Source organism: Lynx canadensis, chromosome A3, assembly GCF_007474595.2.
Source record: "Lynx canadensis isolate LIC74 chromosome A3, mLynCan4.pri.v2, whole genome shotgun sequence".
NCBI lineage: Eukaryota > Metazoa > Chordata > Mammalia > Carnivora > Felidae > Lynx > Lynx canadensis.
Genome location: NC_044305.1, coordinates 137,436,698 through 137,459,052, shown reverse-complemented (window position 1 = coordinate 137,459,052; position 22,355 = coordinate 137,436,698). Strand labels below are relative to the sequence as shown.

The 22,355-nt window shown below is 55.8% G+C and overlaps 1 protein-coding gene across 1 annotated transcript in view; it reads left to right on the top strand.

Moving 5' to 3' along the window:
* Nucleotides 1-22,355, top strand: part of DCDC2C (doublecortin domain containing 2C) — a 158,699-nt gene that overhangs the window by 30,141 nt on the left and 106,203 nt on the right. The window contains 5 exon segments of the mRNA XM_030311828.1: nt 171-312; nt 3,552-3,590; nt 9,949-10,075; nt 12,911-13,011; nt 20,781-20,849. Of these exon segments, the coding sequence (XP_030167688.1) occupies nt 171-312; nt 3,552-3,590; nt 9,949-10,075; nt 12,911-13,011; nt 20,781-20,849 (478 nt within the window).

Genomic DNA, 22,355 nt, shown 5'->3' with positions numbered 1-22,355 from the left:
GAAGGGCAGCTCCTACAGGCTTTCATTAGCTTGTCTGGACTTCACTTGCTTAGAGTTCACCAGCTCGCCCGCCGGTAGCCCACGTCCCGGTCGTACTGTCTGCAAACGCCCCCGGTCCCGAGATCGGTGCTCGAAAGTCTCTGGCCCACTTCTTCTTTGTTTATTCACAGATTATTTACCATGAACGGACATCTTCTGGACAACTCCAAGGATCTGCAAGATAACCACTTTTACGTGGCGGCAGGACCGGAGACCTTCAGATATTTCCCTTACTGGAAATCCTCTAAGGTGCCCAGCGAGGTCCAACGGTGAGCACATTTCACCCCTTTACCTCCTGAGTGGGTAAAATCTGCCTTTTCCCCCAGGATTGTCCCCGTGTAAGGCCTGTTCAGCTATTGGCTGTTTTCCTGTAGTGAAACTTGATATTCTCGTTTTATAAGTGGCACGGTTTTGGATTTTCAAAATTAGGCGTGGGGGGACTCCTGTGGTTTGATATATTCACAGGGACAGTAAGCCCTCGCGTTGAATGCACTGTCTTTTCTCTGGGGACACTGGGGGTCTTAGAGAGAGGAGTCTCAGTGCGCAAACCAGTCGTAGCCCTGGCCCCGAGGCACAGGCGTGAGAGCCCAGCGCTCCCTCCGGCACCCTGTTCGTTTGGTCAGTTTCTCCTGGTCTGAAATCGAGAGTCTGACATCTTTCACTGGTCTGTGAAATCACAGTGGTGACTTTATGGGGATCCCGCCCGGGCTAACAGGTGCACCAGGGCGTGTGCTTCTGACGTTCGGGAACGTCTGCAGGGAAGATGAAGGTGTTGGCGGGAGCTCCCGTCCCGTCACCGGAGAGGAGAGGGCTGGCTGTCCCTTCTCCGTGCATTTTGCTCTCTCCACCGTCACCGTCTGGAACGGGCCAGCCAAGCTCCAGGAATTAGTGGACAACGTTGTCCTGTAGGCTCGTGCCTGAGGGACGCCCAGCGGCTTCACCCTGGACCTGCTTGCCCAGAGGCCCGCACTGATTCTCACGGGGACGGGCGTGGAGTCCCTGTCTGCCTGCAGTTCTCACGGTTCGTGGACCTTGAAGTCACCTGATAAGGTGTGTGACTTGCGTCCTCAGGGCGCCGTTACCTTTGACGTTTCCTTAGAGAGACTTCAGCGCTCCACCCACCTTGCTTCTCGGTTGTGTGTGTGCTGGAGCCTCAGTATTCCCTGCTCCAAATGCCGTGGGACCGCCAACAGTCCAGAACACTTCCTGACTTTTCTGACGTTGCGTTGGCAGGGACGGGAACCTGGTGTTAGTCTGGGGCTCTCAGCGGCTGCAGCTCCTGTGTGTGTTCGTACGGGGCGGGGGGGGGGGGTCCAGGTTCAGTGGTGGGTCAGGAAGGACGTGACCTGCAAGACTGGAGTTCAGATCCTCAATTTTTCGTTCCAAATTAAGCTCCGGCATTAGGGCTAAGGCTGAGTTCGTTGCCTTTGGGCCCTGGAAGAAGAGAGGGCGGGGCGTGGGTATGACAGACAGGCCGCCTCACCGACCTGCCCTTGAGCTGCAGGGGAGAGGCCAGCCACTGCCTTTGTCGCCTGTCCCGGAAGGCAGGGCTCTGGTGCCCGGGGGTCAGGTGCCCCCCTCCAGGGCACATGGAGCCCTCCGCCCGGGAGTCCGTCAGAGGCAGTGTTTAACTCGGGCGCCCGCGCCCGTTTCTGCACCCGGAAAGTTCCCGATTCCCGGGTCTGGCTGGGAGGAGCGGTTTCCAGCTGGTGGTGGGATTTTGCAGCCTCGTCCCGGGGTGTGTTGAGCCGCACGCAGCCGCAGCACAACTGTTTGAGGACCTGCCAGGGCCCTTCCCTGGGGCTGCTTCCTCGGCACGGTTCCTACGGTCATTGTCTCGAGGAAGGAGAAGGAGCTGTCAGAGCTCGTCTCGTGCTGAGACAGGCAGATGGGTTCACCCCCACCCACCCCGTACGTTCCCCGCCCGGAGCCTGGGCCCCGAGGACACCGCCAGGGACGGTGTCTGTGGCGACCTTGTGCCCGTGTGCGCTCCTGTGCCGTTAGGGTTTCAACTTGGAGGCAGAGAGTGGACCTCTTTCGTCCTGTCCACAGACGATGACCCCGCGGCAGGTGGGCAGGTTAGGGTCCTGCCCGCGTGCCTGGCAGCAGGGCCATGTCCCGAGTTTATTGACGTGCTAATTCTTTGGTGACCGTCCTAACTGCGTGGTGGTCGAAACACCTTAGGGGCTGTTGAAATGAGTCGAGTGGTTCTCTCTGTGTCCCCTGCTCCCCACCCGAGGCCCCCGTCTCTCAATGGGTTTTGTCGTTCATGTGCCTGAACCCTGAACTGCGTCGGTTCGGTCGCTTAAGTATCTTTCTCCTCGCGAAGAGGTTGGGGCTCGGGAGGAAGAGCGTCCGCAGAGCTGCTAGGAGACTCAAGTCCATTCCCGTACACGCCTTGGGCCAGGGAGGTGCCCGTCGGCTGGGGAGCGGTGCCAGAAGTATCCCTCCCGCGTGTACCAGCGGGGAGGTCAGCGCCCCTGCATGGGGATCCGGAGCGGGGCATGTGCCTCTGCGCCACGGTGGCGGTTAGACAAGTGGTCTGTCATGCGGTGGAAGGAGGCTGGGCTGGGTTCCGGACGGGCTTGGGGTCTCTGTTCTCCTGACCAGCAGCGCGGTTTTTGACCAAACCCTCACGTCTCCGAGCGTGCGTCCTCTCCAGCCCAGGGAGGACGTGATACATGTGCCACAGGTCACTGCGAGAAATCGTGTTTGTGGGAGTGACTGCCGTTTGTCAAAAACCTCAAACATGTGGGTGCCCAGGCGGCTCAGTGTGTTAAGCGACCAGCTGTTGGTTTTGGCTCGGGTCACGATCTCACGTGTCCGTGGGTCGAGCCCCGCGTCGGGGAGCCCGCTTGGGAGCCTCTCTCCCTCTCTCGGTGCCCCTTCCCCACTTGCACTGCACGCTCTCTCTCAAAAAATAAAAGACTTAAATTAAAATTTTTTTTTTCAACATTTTTATTTTATTTTTGGGACAGAGAGAGGACAGAGCCTGAACGGGGGAGGGGCAGAGAGAGAGACACAGAATCGGAAACAGGCTCCAGGCTCCGAGCCATCAGCCCAGAGCCCGACGCGGGGCTCGAACTCACGGACCGCGAGATCGTGACCTGGCTGAAGTCGGACGCTTAAACCGACCTGCGCCACCCAGGCGCCCCAAAAAGACTTAAATTTAAAAACCTCAAACTGTTAGGTTTCCCCCCGCGACTGTATGAAAGCTTTTGGACAGAGGTGCCCATGAGCACGCTGCCCGTGGGCCTGGTTTACCACACTGGTGAGTGGAGATTTTCCAAGGTCTCCGGGAAGGAAACTGAGCAAACCTCGTTGGGGGCCGTTTCTGCTCCTGAGACCGGGGAACAGCTGTGGACTTAACCCCGGGCCGTCAGGACACTGGACAGGCCTTCCCCGTGGCCTCATCTTCCGCAAGGCCACGGCTGTAGTCTACGTTCTCGGAAAGAGGCTTTTGGCTGATCTTTACCAATTTCTAGCTGCCTGTCGTTTGTCTTTCAGGAAAGTGCGCGGACATCGAGAAATACTCAAGAGAAAAGAAAGAAGCAAGTACTTTTCACACAGTGAGGTGGTGCCGTGGTGTCCTTGACCTTGATAAGGACGCCTCCCTGGAGAGGCCCCGCGCTGGGGACGCAGACTTCTGGGCACAGTGTTGGGTGCTGGCTTGCCCCCGTGCGTGTGGGGAATGAGGCGTCGGAGCTGTGGGTGTAGAACCGGGAGGTACACGGAGATGTCTGTGACATACACACAGTGAATGTGAGGAGGAAGATGTGTGGTGCGGGACAGACAGGAGGGAGGGCGTCAAGCCCGGTGTGGCTGCCCTGAGCCTGAGGACAGCTGGGAGGGGCGTCTCAGGGCTGGGGCACAGCTCACCGTGTGTGTGTGCGTGCGTGTGTGTGTTGCACATAAAGCATGAGAAGCATGGCCAGCAGGTGTCAGGATAAGAGCCTGGATGGGCAGGTAGAAGCAGGTCTTGGGGGCCATATGGGTCTTTGTCACCTGTGTATACGATGACCACATATCCCCACCGTCTTATAAACACTGCATTTCAGTGGCTCTACTGACCTTAGGATTTGCTCAGTAAAGCTGTCGAGCGTCTACTGTTTGCCTGTTCCTGGCTGCCCAGCCCCTGTGCTCAGGGACCCTCCGTACTGAGACTTCCCAGCCTTGAGACCCGTCTCCCCACGTATCGACCTCTGTTTTCCGGTATCTAGTGGCCGGCCCTTGGAGTGGCTTTTCTCCTGGTGCAGCTTGGATTTCATAACCACTGTCTTACCCACGCTCTTGGAAATGCCTGGGCTTCCCGACCCACGAGCCCCCGTGGCATCTGCCTGGCGAGAGTCCAGCCGCGGACGGGCCCAGAACCTTGCCCGTCCACGCTTGCGCCGAAGGAGCCCGGTGTCGCTGGCGATGATAACACGACTGACCTGACTCTTCTCGCTGAGATCACTCCTTTCCCACCTGCCTTCACTGAAAGCCTCACCGCTCACAAATGCTTTTCGAAAGGGGTTTGGTAAATTTTGTTAGGGTTTTTTGCCTGTCTGCTCATAGAGGAGATGAGCCCGGAATACTTCTTTTCCGTGTTGTTCTTGCCTGGCTTTTGGCATCAAGGTTTTCCTGAATCGACTGTTCTTGTTTCGGTAGCTTCCAGAGCTGAATGATCGTCTCATTTATTTTCGATTTTCTTTCTCTACGGGCTGAGTTTAGCATTAAGTGTTTGTTGAATGAATGAAAGAACGAGAATCATTGAGAGCACGAAAACGATAGATGTGATTCTGCCCTAAGGGTGCGTTTCATCTGGTTAGGATACATGACACATGGCCTTGTCTCGTCATAGAAGGGGCGTGTAAATGAGTCACATGCACAGGGTGATGGCTCGCGGGACAGGGAGTAGGCGACACGTGGAGATCGGCCAACCCAGTGCAGGTCCTCGAGGGGTCAGAGAAGGGGGCAGCTGTTTCGGGGGACAAAGAACCCGCGTGGGTGTGCACACCATTCCAGCCTCACGGAGTTTTCCTCAGGTTGCCTTAACCAGCTCACGGGTGGTGTGGGCACTGGGTTTGAAGTTGATACTTGGCGTGAGTGCTACAACCTCAGAATCCCATACTTCCGTGGTTTTGGAAGCTTCTGAGCAGAGGCCTGAAGCAGTAGTTTGGGGGGGTGGCCCTTACTCGTTTTAGTTATGCCCTCATCTCATTATGCTGTCGGGTCCTTAAGGTAGGGATAGACTTTTCTCTTCCTTTTATTAAATATTTGTTCTATTTATGGGGCGCCTGGGTGGCTCAGTCGGTGAAGCGTCCGCCAGGTCATGATCTCGCGGTTCGTGAGCTCGAGTCCCGCGTCGGGCTCTGTGCTGACAGCTCGGACCCTGGAGCCTGCTTCGGATTCTGTGTCTCCCTCTCTCTGCCCCTCCCCGCTCATGCTCTTTCTGTCTCTCTCTCAAAAATCAACGTTAAAAAAAAAAAAGAAAGAAAGAAATGGCTCAGGAGAGCCCGACTCTGGGCGTAAAATCTCAAGAGGGTTCGAGCAATTTGTGTCTGTTACACTGTCCTCTTGCTTTATGCACAGGTACGGGATGTGATAAACGTCTCTGTCTGAAAGTTCTCCGAGGGCTTTTCCAGTAAGCAGAAAACAGAACCCCCGGGTTACAGGGGAGCAGTGTGACATAGTTTAGCTGGTAGCTTGCTTTGTCTCTTAGCAACACGTAAGATAACCACATGCCTCATGGCATTTGGTCCCATGAAATGAGAAGAAAAATACCGGGCAGGGGCACTGGCATGTCTGGGTGGTTGTGGATGAGAGAGCGGGAGAGGTCAGGGTGGCCCAGGGCTCAGTTAAGTTGAGCTGTGACAGTTTCAGTCCTCTGAAAATAACGAATGAATCTACTCTTTGTTTTTTTTTAATGTTTATTTTTACTTTGAGAGAAACAGAGAGAGGTAGAGAGAGGGAAGGAGAGAGAGAATCCCAAGCAGACTCTGTCTGCACTGTCAGCACAGGCCCCGACGAGGGTCTTGAACCCACAAACCGTGAGGTCATGACCTGAGCCAAAACCGAGTCGGACACGTAACCGACTGAGTCACTCAGGCACCACTGAAGAGACATATTCTAATTTTGTTCTAGCAGATTCAGTTTTACAGCAGCTACATTTACTGTGATTTTGTATCCATTACTTTCCAAAGAAGCGAGGCTAAGTTAATAAATGTTTAAAGCTGCATTCCTACATTAAAATGAGTATTTGAATGTACAAGCCTCCGTAAGATATCAGTGACTAATTAGTAAGCATTGTATTTATCACATCCACAACCAGACCACTAATATTACCTACTTCTCTTTTGGGCGCAGAACACAAAAAACGTTGTCTGTGAACAGAAACGGAGAGAAAAACATTGACAAGTTAAAGCCGTGTGTGTGTGTGTGTGTGTGTGTGTGAAAACAGTCATAGAGATGCATACAATGGGACACACACTTAGTGACCGTCTAAACTGTAAAGTGCAGTGCGGAGTAGGGCTTTGGAAATGCCATTTGCAGGCTAATAACATCAAGACTGTAGCAGTATCACACAGCATCCACGGCTGCGTCTGTGCGTGCCTCTAGTGGCCAGAAGGTGCGACAGTCAGGTCCAAATGTTAGCAAATCTTTCACTTTAATAATGCTTGGAGTCGGGGCTGGCTCACCGATGCGAAACCTCACCCGCTTGGAAGCGGGACACTCCCTCAGCATTCAGCGCCGGCTTTGCCCCCCAGAGTGGCTTGACTCTGAACCTGACTCAATCAGGTGGTCCCTGTTCCCCAACCACGAGCTAATTCAGCCACGGTACCTTGGGAGGCTCTTCCCTGTGCCTGAGCAAGGCTGTGACCAGCAGCAGGAAAGCATAGAGCGAATGAGATGGGCTCCGCAGAAAAGTGACAGTTCCCAGAGCACTAGAGAAGCAAGCACAGGATGCCTCCGGCGTGTTTTCTGGAAATGTCTGTAGTCGGAAAAGAAACATGAAATTGAAAAAGCAGCACCTGTCGCCTCTGTAAGGGGCCCGCCCTGATTTCCACTCCGGACTCGGGGCAGGGAGGAGTGGGGAGCAGAGGGTGACGTCTGAAAGTCTCCCCGCGGGGGCGGGAGCAGCGGGTTCCCTGTTTTCCTGTTTAACCCGTGCATTCCCAGAACTGCTGTAAATGCGCGTTGCTCTGACAGGCGACACGCAGAGTGTCCACCGCGGCCGGAGGCGCGTGTCAAGCTGACGGCAGCCCCGCCGGGTCCTGGGGGAGCTCTGGCCTGAGGGGCGCCAGAAGCTGCAGGCGCGTGGCCGTGGGGCCGTGTAGGCCGCCGGGTGGGGCGCGGACCAGGGGTCCTCTGCCTGGAACGTGGCCACGTCGGAGCAGGACCCGTAGGCGAGGCTGCAGCCTGCACCGGAGGGGGTGGCGGCTCTCGGGGAGCGTGGCAGGTTGGGGGCGCGTGGGGGGGCCCCCCCGTGGGCACGGGAAGGCAGGCTGGGGCGGCGGTGCAGGCCCGTGTGTGTGTGTGTGTGTGTGTGTGCGTGTAACGTGAGCCCGGTCGGGCCCTGCCCTGTCTTTGCTCCCTTCCTGTGCCTCTGCTTGTCCCGCATCGTCTACTCGGTTCATGAAACCAGCGGAGACGCAGAGCAGCTGTGGGGATCCCTTCACCGAGCACGGACTGTGTTTGCCGGGCACCGGGGATGCAGAGGGCTTGGCCGTGCTCTGGCGACCACGTGCAGCGTTACGGGGGACACGGCACAGGGCCCTCGAGGTCGGCTTGCGCTGGGATTTGAAGCGAGGGGGGAGGGGAGCTGGAAGGGCAAGGGGGCAGGGAGGGGTGGGTGTGCAGGGCCAGGAGGGCGGGTGGGCTTGGGCTTGAGGGTCCCAGCTCCGAGCTGAGGCACGTGAACAGCACCCTGAGGTTGCAACAACTGCCACCGGTTTGAAAGGCAGAAGGAGATCAGATCACGCTCGCACCGTGCTCACTCGCCGGGCGTTTACCGCGTGCCCTCTACGTGCCGGCTCGGGAATTCATGGTCAGACAAGCAAACGTCCCCGGTCCTGTGCCCTCCAGCCTTCGAGTGGTGACCGGTGAACAAAAAATACCCTAAACAAGCCACCCAGAGACGAAGGAAGATTGCGTCCAGCACCGGACGAGGGGGGAGGAAGGAGACTGGGCGTGCGGGTGAGTGCGGAAGGGTGTCCTCGCGGACAGGGGACAAGCCAGGGTTTGGGCTAAGACTTGGCGAGAAGCCAAACCAGGGCGGCTCCAGGTTTCACTGGACGTTGTGGAGATAAGGTGCTCTTGAAAACTCGAGTTTCCTTCAGGTACTTAGGTGTGAGAGTAAACAGTAAAATCGACTTATTGACATCGTGCCCTCTCTTCACCTGCCGTGGTGCTGGCCTGAAGTTCCGTGTGTCTCAGGTGACCTTCCAGGGCGCCGTGGACCAGCTCATTTTCATCTCGTGGCCGGAGCCTGGGGTGACGGGGCCGGTGGCCGGGCCGCGGCTCTTCTTGGCCTTCGCCGTGCGTTTCGCTCTGTGCTGAGTGCTGCTTTGTGTCCCCGTGAGGAGGCCGGGACGAGTCTGTGTCCTGTCCCTTGAGTCTGACTTCAGGGGTAACACGCTAAGTAGCTGGTGTCTTTGTCTGAGAGGCTGACGATATGGCAAATGATCACAAGAAGGAGATGTCGGTGATGCTCGGGGAGTGAAGCAGGTTTTCAGAATCGCACCCCCCGCTGCTTCCAGCAGACCCGCACCTGGGACCGTGCTCTGTCTCGAAGACCGGTTCTACCAAGACCCCGCTTCCTATACTTAGGAGCAGGACTTCGAGTTTTAGGAAAGCCCCTTGGAACAGGTAGAAAGAGTTTGCTTGGGTCTTGTATTCGGTCGTGGGGTGATTTTCACCCTTGAATTTCTGCGGGAAGAAAACACGGGTGGTTTGCACCGTGAATGTACCAATGGTGCAAGGTAGGTGTTTTAGTTTGACGTTTTCTCAGGTGCCTTAGGGAGCTCGGGAGAAACCTCTGCACAGTCCTGCCTGCGTTCACTCCGAATACCTCGGCAAAGGTAGGGCTAAGGAAAACCCCGGGATGGTTTGTGTTGTGAAGATGGTTCGTGGGACGGAGCCGGGATGGTGTGTGGGGTCAGTTCATCGTACGCTGCGATCCCGCCACGCTTGGTTACTACTGTCTGTAGATATTTATTTATTTTATTTTATTTATTTTTTTTTTTAATTTTTTTTTTCAATGTTTATTTATTTTTGGGACAGAGAGAGACAGAGCATGAACGGGGGAGGGGCAGAGTGAGAGGGAGACACAGAATCGGAAACAGGCTCCAGGCTCCGAGCCATCAGCCCGGAGCCTGACGCGGGGCTCGAACTCATGGACCGCGAGATCGTGACCTGGCTGAAGTCAGACGCTTAACCGACTGTGCCACCCAGGCGCCCCTGTCTGTAGATATTTAAAGACGTCCGAGTTTCCCTTTATCTCAACCCAAAATGAACCTGCCACATGTTTATTTATTTATTTTATCCGAGATGCTCCGCCTTGCCCAGAAGCTCCAGCGGGAATAGTTTCGTAGTTGTTGAAACAGTGATTTTTATTAGGCTGTTAGGCGTGTCTAAAACCACACGGACCCGCTCAGACTCTCCTGTTCCCTTCCAGAGCTTTCCCCATTTTGTCAGGTACGTGGGCACCTTCGGTTAGTAGGACAGCGCCTCCCTTTCCTGGTGAGGGACGAAGAGAAGTGTCCGAGGCAGAGCCGTCCAGATGGTTCCAGAAGGGATGCCTCTTCCAGGTTGCTGAGCGAGGCAGTCAAGGAGCCTTGTGCTTGCTCTGACGGTTCTCACGGTGACTGATAGGACTCGGCACGCTGCTGTTCGTACCACACTTTTGATTCTTGATCTGTACCTTAGGAGGATTCCAAAGGAAAAGAAACACATAAGTATGACAGCATTCCCCGTAAGGAACGGGATTCTGTTTTTAACGCCAGAGCGGGGAAGAAGAAGACGCTGGTGGAACCCTCATTCCAAAGCGGTTCAGGTAACGTGAATTTCCTTTGGCTGCCGGCATTAAAAAATGCCACCCTTTTAAGACGGTGTTTTGTTTCGGGGCCAGTTTCACCGCAAAGATACGACTTGTGACTATCCGGTTTTAACACTCGATGGGTGACTATCTGGTTTATTAATGAGACATTCAGCTCGAGGGGCCGTGGTGGTGAGAGGAGAAAAACAAAATCCCCGTGCCGAAGGCAGTGGGGCTCTCCGACCAGGAAGCCCTGCCGGATCAGTCCCGTAATTCCGTGTCTCTGTGTACATCAGGGCGGGACGTGCTCTCCCTGAGGACCAGGCAGGCAGTAAACAACCCACAGCCAAGTTAGCCTTTGGAGGGAGACGTGAAACTAAAATCCGTCTGAATGGTGTAGGCTTATCTTTTGAGTCGGAGGGACATTTAAAAGATTAAACTTTGGAGCTGATTTTAAAGTGAAATAATTCCAAAAATACTTGCTCAGCTCCTGCTTCTACTCTGCGGAGACCTGGCTGGGAGGGGCCTGACTCCTGGTTTGAAGGGGCTTGACTGGCTGGGAGGGGCCTGAGCCTTGGCTGGGAGGGGCCGGACTGGCTGGGAGGGGCTTGACTGGCTGGGAGGGGCCTGAGTCCCGGCTGGGAGGGGCCTGAGCCCTGGCTGGGAGGGGCTTGAGCCTTGGCTGGGAGGGGCCTGACTGGCTGGGCGGGCTTGACTGGCTGGAGGGGCCTGAGCCTTGGCTGGGAGGGGCCGGACTGTCTGGGAGGGGCTTGACTGTCTGGGAGGGGCCTGAGCCTTGGCTGGAAGGGGCCTGACTGACTGGGAGGGGCCTGACTCCTGGTTTGGAGGGGCCTGACTGGCTGGGAGGGGGCCTGAGCCTTGGCTGGGAGGGGCCTGAGCCTTGGCTGGGAGGGGCCGGACTGGCTGGGGGGGGCTTGACTGGCTGGGAGGGGCCTGAGCCCTGGCTGGGAGGGGCCTGAGCCCTGGCTGGGAGGGGCCTAAGCCCTGGCTGGGAGGGGCCTGACTGGCTGGGAGGGGCTTGACTGGCTGGGAGGGGCCTGAGCCCTGGCTGGGAGGGGCCTGAGCCCTGGCTGAGGGGCTTGAGCCTTGGCTGGGAGGGGCCTGACTGGCTGGGCGGGGCTTGACTGGCTGGGAGGGGCCTGAGCCCTGGCTGGGAGGGGCCTGACTGGCTGGGCGGGGCTTGACTGGCTGGGAGGGGCCTGAATCCCGGCTGGGAGGGGCTGAGCCCTGGCTGGGAGCCAGCCCCCTGATCCATCAGCATGTGTCACAGGTGTTTTGACGGTGGCTGGTTACGCAGAGGATAGGACCCCGGAAAGGAGGGCTCCCCTTTGCTTCTCGGCAGCATTTGACGACTTTTGGAAGTCCTTTTTCTTAGAGCCCCTCCCTCCCCTGGTGCTCCCTTCGGTTTCCTCCGTTCTCTGCTCTGATTGTATCTTGGCTTCCCGGGAACCCTCTGCTTGTTGCCAGGCTACAGACTCGAAGGTCTTCCTGCCGCCTCTCCTGCTCCCCGCCCTCCCCTTCGGACCTTCCCATCCCGAAGAAGGCGTCGTCCTGCTGTGCGCCAGGCTCGGGTCTGCACGTGGGGCGCTCAGACGTCCCTCTCTAGCCAGTGTTCCTGGCCGGTGGGCACGGCCCACGCCGTGTTCTGATACAACCCGACCATGGCCAGGTTGGGCCTAACACCAGAGCCTACTGAGCCTACAGTACTGTAGGTTACACTAGAGTACTGTAGATTATACCGCAGAGCCCTGGAGGTTATACTCTGGGATACTATAACATATCAAGAGTAATAGAGAATTCAATCAGCACGCATAAAATGTCTTTCTTGGCGGCTTGGGCTGCCTGGCGTGTATCAGACCTTCCCTCCGGGAAGCCGTGTGCCGTGCTGGGGCCCAGGTTCCGGCCGTGGCCCTCCCAAGCCTGGGGCCCTGGGCAAATTCCTGATCTACCACGGGCACGGTAGTTTTGTGGGGGGCTTGCATGGGTGTCAGTTGTCCAGCGGACAGAAGAGGGCCTGGAACACGTGAGGTCTCCGTGGATGCCACCCTCTGCCTTCTCCTTCTCCTCATCCCTTCTCTGGGAGCAGGGCCCCCCATAGCCCAGGACCGGGGGACGGTCCTCCTGGGGCTGAGGGCCAGGAAGGGGAGGGGGGAAGGACAGGAAGAAGTGAAATGAGCTGTGGCCCATCCCGTGTCGGGTCACTGAGCCCATCACGGCCACGGTTACACCCTCTGGGCGTTGAAGGAAGCGGCTGCCTCCTTTTCTTTTTGCTGTCACTTTTTGCGGGGGTGAGGATAAAGTTTTCGAGAACCTCGGGACTTTGTAAGCAGTAATCCACCCCCTCGTAATGCCGATGGGCTGATTCTTGTCTGTCGGCTTAGCTGACTACCTCGCAGGGCACAATTTTAACACCTCGTTTGTTAGAATTCATTTTGTCCAAACCCAGACTCCTTTCGCTCATTACTTCCAAATAAGTTCTTGACGTAATTTTGAAGTAACAAAGGCACATGTGCTCAGAATATGATTCTGGTGCCCGGGGGTTGCTTTGTGTTTATTTCTCACTGAGCTAACTGGACACGCGCTGGTCGAGCGATCACCGTGTTTCATCCGCGGGACTGAGTCCCGTGGTGGGTAGGACACAGCGATGACCGTGACTTCAGGGTCCAGGAGCTTCGTGGAGACAGGGGTGTGGACCCGGGGCCCCCGGGCGGGCCGCCCCACGTGACCACCGCACGGCAGGCTCAGGGGACGCCCAGCTGTGACGTCGGTTTGGGACAGAAGCTGTGCGGTGGCCGTTGGCCCAAGAACCCCACGTGTGTTGTTTTTCTCCAGAAGGTGACGTGTTTAGAGCCCAGACTCCAAGCGCGGATGCCCAGGAGGCGCCAGAAGTCAAAGAAGACAGCAGTGTGCAGGTGGAGGTGCTGGTGGACCAGGTGGGTAGCTGCTTCACGAGACCGCACCCCCCGCCTTGGATTCAGCTCCGTCAGCCCCTGCCGACTGCGGTCTCCTCCTCCTCCCCTCCCCCCGGCTCGCCCGGCCTCTGGAATGTTCTGTGCCCTCTCCAGTCAGCTGCTGTTTATCCTACATCACGTGTTTTCCTGCCCGCCCCTCTCCCTGGAGGGTCCTTCTGCTATTGGGACCCTTCGGAGCGCTTGTCACAGTTTGTGACCGCAGAGTTAGCTTTGTTGTTACTGGATGAGGCAGGGGACGGCCTGCTGTGCTCATGGGCACAGTTTCTGATGGGGAGGGGGCCCTCGATAACCACTGGGGGATGACAGGGTGATGGAACGAGAGGTGTAGGGGTCATGTGATTGGGAATCACAGGTCATCGACTTTCTAGCTTTCTGACCTCAGACCCCCGACTCCTTATCACGTGGAGGCGGCGGGGGGCGGGGGGAGGGACGTGTGAGTGCCTGGTACAGGGCCTGATGCACGCTGGGCCCCTCTCTCTGCTTCCTTCCTTGGGGCTCGCGGAGGCGTGACACGGAGTGTGAGGAAGGCCCAGGGGAGGTGGAGGGAAGTGGGGAAGGTGTGAGAGTGAGCCAGTGAGCCTCAGGCTGCACAGGAGCAAACGCACGGCGGCCTGGTCCCCCCTGCTTCCCGCCCAGCTCGGCCCCACGCCCCCTGGGAGTGCACGTCACGTCTGCACGGGTCTCTGGCCCCAAGCCCTGCTCCTGCCCGGGGCGGGCGGGCTGGGTGGGCTCTAAAACGCACAGCTTTGCCCGCAGTATCTGCCTGAGAGCACGTAAGCACATTTCTCATCCTCAGTCTTTGAGAAACAGCGTATCTTCTGCAGAAGGTCCATGTCTGCATCCGGGTGTCATCTTTGTCCTTCTGGAACGGACGCGGCCCCAGCCCTGTGCTTACGGTCACAGAGGACCCGGCCGGGCGACAGTGATCTGGCTCCTCTTTTGAAACTCAGTCACTCTTGGGGCGCCTGGGTGGCGCGGTCGGTTGAGCGTCCGACTTCAGCCAGGTCACGATCTCGCGGTCCGCGAGTTCGAGCCCCGCGTCGGGCTCTGGGCTGACGGCTCGGGGCCTGGAGCCTGTTTCCGGTTCTGTGTCTCCCTCTCTCTCTGCCCCTCCCCCGTTCGTGCTCTGTCTCTCTCTGTCCCAAAAAAAATAAATAAACGTTGAAACAAAAAAATTAAAAAAAAAAAAAAAAAGAAACTCAGTCACTCTTAATTTTCTCCCTTTATTATTAACCTCTGATATTTTTCTTTCCGGTGACACGTTCACAAACTTTACAGGCCGCGTCAAGTCTCTAGCACTTCCTGTGGCATTTTGAGCACGTTCCCCACGTGTCCCGTTGTAGTTTCTAAATCGCGAGTAATGTTCTTTATTCCTTTCTTCGACGTGACAGACAGGGACCAAAAGATTTCGTTTTCTCATAAAATCCCGACTAGCGGGTTAAGTATTTCTACTGCACTTTTAAGGAATTTCTGTAGTAAATAAATTAAGACATTTTAGGCAGTCCCTTTCATGCCAGAATTAGCAACCCCCCCCACCCCCTTCCAACGTTGATTTTTCCTTGTTAAGTTACTCTTCTGGCTGTGGACTCAGCGTCTGATGCAAGTTTTAAACACAAGCGAACCCCTGGTGTCACGAGTACTATGTGCATCACCGTGATCGATACACGTACTGCTGAGTTCCCGTTGCTGGTACCGTATTTGATTTCCGCTGTATCCGTGGCCGTGTGGTGACTTGGGTTCCCCAGAGGGGTGTGTGTAGGGGGAGAAGACGGGCAGACCGCAGGTGCTTGTCCGTGGAGGGGAGTGGCGGGGGTGAGGGAGGCGCTCGGAGGAGGAGCCTGGCGCCACGGCGGGGGAGCCCAGGGCGGTCAGAGAGGATGGCTGTTGTACTGCCCTCTTTCTCTTTCTCTCTCTTTTAAATGTTTATTCATTTTGAGAGAGAGAGAAAGCACACGCGTGCAACCAGGGGAGGGGCAGAGAGAGAATCTCAGGCAGGCTCTATGCCTAGCACGGAGCCCGAGGTGGGTCTCAGTCCCAGGGCTGTGAGATCCTGACCTGAGCTGATACCAAGAGTCAGATGCTCGGCCGACTGAGCCAGCCAGGCGCCCCCAGATGTGTTGCTTTCTGTCTAACTTGCCTCTCCACACCAGGGAGGGCCGATGCCTCCGTGGACCGGGGCTCCCTAGCTGTCCGGAGATGATGTTAAAGCACCTTCTGTGCCTTTGAGGGACAAGGGGACAGGGGACTCCCAGCTCTGGCGGCATCGATGGGCATAAAGACGGGGGAGTGGGGGCCATGTCAGTAGTGCGTGTGTGGTGTGTGGACGGGTGGGGCCAGAGGGGAGGGCCTGGAGGGGCTGTTGAGGGGGGGGCCTTCTCACCGCCCATTTCCTCACACCCAGCAGGTGCTTATAAGTCCCATTGAAGAGATACGAGAAAATCCCAAGCGATGGCACAGTGGGTGAGGGGCACCGCAGGTTGGAGTGAAGCGGCTTCACCAGGCAGACCGGGTCCCCAGCTGAGCTCTGCGTCTTTGAAAACAAGGTCCCTGTGGTCAGTAGGCTTGGGAAGCACCGCCCTTCCCATCCCACCCGGGGAGACCCACGTCCGGTGCTTCAGAGAGGCCCTAAACTTAAGATCCTGCGTAAGCTTTTAGTTAACTCCAATCTCCTTCCCCAGGAATGGCTTTCCTTCTAGGGTCCCCAGGAGACACGGCACAGGCCCTGCCAGCGTGCGGTACCCGGGGACTTTTTCCTGCCCTGGGGAGGGAGGAAGGTGGTCTTGTGGTTGTGGAGCGGGGAAGCAGGAAGTGGTTTGGCAGGTCCCCTGGGCGGGGTCCTCGCTGCAGTTTTTGGCTCTTACGATCTGCGCAAAAATGGCATCCAGATACTAAGACACTGATGGTTTAACGACGTTGCAGTTCTGGTTAAAGGTACACGTGTTTCACGAAAGCGATGTCTTCTGCCAGATTTAAGGCTACGTTTCTTTTTATAAACACTTAAAAAAGGCGCAAAAGAGCCTAGAGTTGCAGGCTCTGTTTAGCCCAAGCCTCTGAGCTATGATTGTCTGCGGGGTCGAAGGGGGGATAAGTCAGCGTTTCTGACCAACTCTCCTCTAGTGCAGAGACCCCGGCAGGTGCCAGGCACGTCCGGTCGGTGCTCGGAAGGGCGGGCCTCCTGAGATCACAGAGACCTGGGGCCGGGTCCCACGGCTGCTGACGTGCGGTTCCTTCAGAGTCCCCAAGGCTCAGTACGAGAGGAGCGTGTCCTTGCTCAGATTCCCGTGCAAGCAGAGCAAGGCCGCCGAACTTAATTCATTCCACGCCCCAGAAAGCGCTAAGAGTGAGACACTAAAGAAGGTGAAACCGGGGCGCCTGGGTGGCGCAGTCGGTTAAGCGTCCGACTTCAGCCAGGTCACGATCTCGCGGTCCGTGGGTTCGAGCCCCGCGTCGGGCTCTGGGCTGATGGCTCGGAGCCTGGAGCCTGTTTCCGATTCTGTGTCTCCCTCTCTCTCTGCCCCTCCCCCGTTCATGCTCTGTCTCTCTCTGTCCCAAAAATAAATAAACGTTGAAAAAAAAAATTAAAAAAAAAAAAAAAAAAGAAGGTGAAACCAAAACAATTTGGAGTCACGAGGAGGAGGCCGGTCTGTCTGTGGAATCTGCGGATTGTTTAGTTAGAAAAAACAGTGGCGCTTTAAAGCGTTGGCACCTCTAGGTGCGGGGAGGAACTCGGACTATGCTCGCGAAGGGCGTTCGGGTGCGCACGTTAATGAATGAGTTAAAAAGCGTCGTTAGTGCTCTGTTGGATGCTTCTAGCTGTAAAGAGCAGTGAACCTGCAGAGAAGTGGCTTAAACCCGAGGAGCACTTATGGGCGCACGTGGCTTAGCCTGGAGGCCTCCCGTGTGACGGGCCGGCCGAAGCTGGCGGCTCAGAGGCCCAGCGGTGTCACTGGCGGGCTGGTTCTGGGCACCGCTGTGCCCAGCCTCCCTCTGCACGTTGAGCGTTGGCCTCGGCTTCGTTTCCTCACAGTCTCCGGACGTTCGCCTCCAGCCTGGGCGCCGCGCTGAGACACGTGGGGCAGAAGGATCGAGAGGCCGTTTCCTTCCCTGTGCCCTTCCCCTCCGGAAACGCGCTGCCTGTGTCTGTCCGCCAAGTCCCCGTCAGCAGCTGGGGGGCAGGCGAGGGGGCTTGGGTGGTGGGGACTAATCTGGTTCTGGAGTCTGGGGAGGGCCCAGGCTTCTCTGGACGGTAGGGTTGCTGCCCGGGACTGGGCTCTCCTTTTAGCAAAAGGGACGAGATGAGGGGTGGCTGGGGGCAGGTGGCCCCGGGGTCCACGCGAATCTGTGGTCTTCGCGGTGGACGTGGCTGTCCTCCCGCTTTCTCCTGGGCTCGCTCCTGTCTCCTCAGAGCCCCTCGAGACTCTCGTGCCGTCAGTTATCGAATCCCCCTCTCCGCTCTCGTGGGCCCTCCTGGCTGGACGGTACGCGGGCCGGAAGCCAGCCGGGTCTGAGCAGAACGCTCCCTCCCGTGGCCTCCCTCTTTTTGTAGGACTTTATTTTTAAGCAGTCTCTTTGCCCGGTGTGGGGCTCGAGCTCACGACCCGAGGTCAAGAGTCGCACGCTCCTCTGATGAGCCTGCGAGGCCCCTCTTAGTCTTCTTTGCAGACTCCGCGTTCTCAGCCTGGCGCTTAAGGTCAGAGGTCAGCATGGGTCAGGTCGGGGCAGCTCTTCTTCTCCCTCCAGACTTTTCCCCAGACAGAGCTCTCCGCCACCGGGACGCCAGCTCTCTCCTGGGCTGCAGACGCACACTCACATCTACAGACGCACACACATCCAGAGACACACACATCTACTCACTTGCACACCCAGACACACGCACACACATGTGCACACACACACTACATATGACACACACTCAGACACTCAGATACGTGCACACACACACATGCACACACATACATGTACATGTACACACATACCTCCGCATTTACACGCACATCCAGAGACACATGCACCTACTCATTTGCACACCCAGACACATGCACGCACACACATGTGTGCACACACGCATCTACATATGCACACACACCCAGACACTCAGATACGTGCACACACACATACACACATGCACACACCACACATGCACACATACACGTACATGTACACACATACCTCTACATTTACACGCACATCCAGAGACACATACACCTACTTGCACACCCAGACACATGCACACACACACATGTGTGCACACACACATTTACATATGCACACACACCCAGACACTCAGATACACGCACGCACACACATACACGTACATGTACACACATACCTCTACATTTACACGCACATCCAGAGACACACGCACCTACTCGCACACCCAGACACATGCACGCACACACATGTGTGCACACACGCATCTACATATGCACACACACCCAGACACTCAGATACATGCATGCACACACATACACACATGCACACACATACACGTACATGTACACACATACCTCCGCATTTACACACACATCCAGACACACACACGCCAATATACCTCCACACCTCCACATATACACGTGCACACTCATCTCCACATACACACACCCAGACATACACACACACACAAATATACATCCACACATACAAACATGTGTCTGTACACACACACACATCCAGACACACACACACTATGAGTTGACATCATGCATTAGATGTTCTGAGATGCTGAACATGCGTGTTCTTCCACACGTCCCCAAACCACGGAGACCATGGACGTATGACACCTGTTCATCCAGTGGACAGAAAGAAACTCTGAGATATTTCCAAGACCCACCTTTTCCCACTCTTCCATATCCAGACCATCTCAACGGCTGCAAGCTTTACCTCCTAATAACATGTCCGGAAGCGACCCACTCTGTCCGTCTACACCACCGTCTGGCTGGCCTCAACTACTGCCGTCCCCTGGCTGCACTACTGTGATCACAGCACGGTTCCCTTTGCCTGGGATAGTCTTCCTTTGCCCTTCATATATGAACGTGTCTCTTCTCTCATAGTTCAGGTTGTACCGAGGGAGCATTCGGTGGTCTCCCATGTATGTTAACCCGCGTCGTGTCCTGTTTAACTCCATGTGTCTCTCTTACAGAGCGTATCACCGTTGTGGTTTTGTACTTGATTGTGTGACTCGATTTAACGTTTGCCTCCTCCCATGACGAAGCTTCTCGGGGGCCACACTGGTTTGCATTCGCTGTCCCTATTGTATCTCAGCGTCATGGGACCCAGGCATTCCGTCTGTACCGCTGAGTAAATGAAGAAATGGTTGACATCGCTGATGCTTTGAAAGAATGTGCTTTTCATGTTTATTTTTCGTGTGATTGGAGCAGTCCCCGCAGAATCTTATTCATCGTGATTACTTTCCCACGTGGACTGTAGGAAGAGAGCCCTCATACAGTGTTTGAGTTTTCAGAACGTTTGGATAAGGTCGGGCTAGCGGCAACGGCTGTGGGGCAGCCGCCCGCACGTCTACACAGCCACGGACTCCGGTCTTGCTCCTTCGAGGATCCGCTGGCGGGGGCTGGTGGGTCCTTAGGGCTCATCATGACCACCAGCTGTGGTCACCTGGTGAGAGGCTACTTCTCCACCCACCTTATTTAACTCAGGTGTGGCTTTGCGACCTGCCTTCACTGCAGACGGGTGAGTGGACTTAACGAGCCACACTTCCTGGCAGAGACGTAATGTGTAAACTCCACACCGCCCGTCTGCCTCTGTAATCATGGAAACGTGAGGAGTAGGTGTCCCCGTCGGTCGGGCATCCTGGGTGACCGTGATGAGCAGCAGACCCCCTGGCCAGCCCGCAGTGGGCATGAGGCGCGTGCACTTGGCGTGATGGTCGCTACAGTCTCACCCGCCTACTCCGACTGGTATAGGCATATAACGGAAGTAGCCCCGGGGGGCCCTTTCTTTCTGTGCCACAGAACCACATGGCTTTCCCTGAGTCGAGAGGTTCCAGGGTGCCAGTTAAAGACAGCTCACTGCCTCTTGCAAACAAGTCACAAAAACTGGGAAGTAATACACAAGGATGTGAGCACACACCGCTGGGTGAGGAGCTGTGGCGGGTGTCTTGAACACGGGGAACGAGGGCGGCGGTTGTGGTCCCCAGGGGCACACAGAGGCTCACACAGGCATTTACTACCTGCTGACCAGTGGCATCAGGAGGGTAATCCACTCCTTTTATTTTATTATTATTTTAATATTTATTTAGTTTTGAGAGAGAGAGAGCGAGCAGGGGAGGGGCAGAGAGGGAGGGAGACCCAGAATCCGAAGCAGGCTCCAGGTTCCGAGCCGTCAGCACAGAGCCCAATGCAGGGCTCGAACCCACGAACCACGAGATCACGACCTGAGCCGAAGTCGGACGCTCAACCGACTGAGCCACCCAGGTGCCCGCATTCCGCTCCTTTTCACACAAGAGGGTTTCAGGTGTTTCTCCTTAGAGATCTCTCCAGCGATTGTACTAAACAGGTTAGCATTTCGTAAGTGGAGCAACAGGTAAAAAATTCAGGGCAGACACAGAGTGGGGTTTGAAGCAACCACTGTGGAAAAACCGGCCACATTTTCAGCTCTGTCCACAGAAGTGGTTCACAGAGAGTTGCTCTGTTTCACTGCCGTTTGCTCCTTTCACGGGGCTCGACGTAGGCTGACCGCCACTGAACCTGACACGGGCTCTGTTTTCCCTCCAGGCGCCGGCTGAGATAGTCACGGAAGACGAAGAGATACACGATAACCCCTCTGATTTCAAAAGCATCAAGGTGAGCTGATTCTATTTTTATTTTGCATGGAATGGCCTGGGTCCACGGACCCCCTTCTCCTTTTAACGTGCTGGGCGGAGCCCACATTTGATGCAGAAAGAACCGTAGAGCCCAGTTGGTTCCAGGATACAAATCGGCTTGGAGTTAGACACATAGCATGTTTTCCAGCCGGGCTGTACCTCAGATCAGGTCTCTTGGGGGCCAGAAATGACGTGAGTAATTTTAATGGCTTTTGTGCTTGCCCTGGTTACCTTTACTGTGCTTCGGGTCGCAGACTGAACAACTGTTTTCCCAACAAATTTCAAGATACATATTTAGAGGGTAGAATCAGGAGGTGGATAGCAGCAGGTGTGTGGGCGTGTAGGTGTCCGTGGACAGCACGGACATTGTGCTTTGTGAGTCGTCGGTGTTGCGTAAATAGCTCGTCTTGTTGGGGAAGCAGGGGCGCGGGCAGCTTACACTCCATAGGTGGCAGCATGAGCTTGCCCAGGAAGATTCTGGCTGCGTGGCTTCCGTGTCTGCTCTTTCCTCCACCAGCTGCTGGAGGGGTGCCGTCGATGCGGGAAGCACGTTCCCGTGGTGACTCGTCTGTGAGATTATGTGACTCGTCTACAGGAAACGTGTGTGTCGGGCAAACAAAATTTCCTTTTATCTTAATTTCTTAATTGAAGAATATATGGCAGGTAAAGCTAATTAACATACCCACCACCACAGAGAGTTACCATTTCCTCCTCCTCCTCCCTTCCTCCCTTCCTCCCTCTTCTCTCTCTCTCTCTCTTTCTTTCTCTCTCTCTCTTTTTTCTTTCGTGGTGAGAACATGTAAGGCAAAATTTACTTTAAATACACAATTCATGTAGGTAAGAAATATATTTTTGGGAATTTGTTGTCAAAATTCTACCTCTAGATTTTTTTTTCAAGCTGGTTTCTTGTTTTAAAGTTTTTGGCCCCAGGCAGGAGGTTGCATAATAAGTCTGGGGTGTCAAGTCTGAGTCTGTTCTGCTGCCGAAGCTTCCAGAACTGTAATAAACCTGAGGATGCAACGGCCTGGTGAGCCATCCCTTTCCACTCTTCAATGTGCCCGGCGGCCTCCTGGCTCCCACATTTAAGGACAGGGGGAAGTGACCCCAGGGGGCCACTGGGAGGGGGCTGGAGCTACTGGGAGTTGTCTCCTGTCTCTTGCCCACCCTGGAAAGGGCATTTGTGGAAAAGGAAGTCTGGGGTTTTCAACATCAGTGGAATTTATGATCTAAAACAGCCAGCCAAAGGGAACACTCTTTCAAGCAATTCACTTTTTCTTCCTTACGTTCTTAAATATTTTTGATTTGGAGGCGGTTTTCAGTGAAAGTGTGTAGTCTGTATCTACATGAATCAGGAAGACTTTGAAATGAGGAGGAAAGAGAACATTTCGTTGCTTCGGTGACAAGAGCGTAAGACTGTGTTCTGAGAGTCGGCGTAAGGTCTGTCCCCGAGCGTTAGGTGAAGGGTCACGCGGATCACGTGCACGCA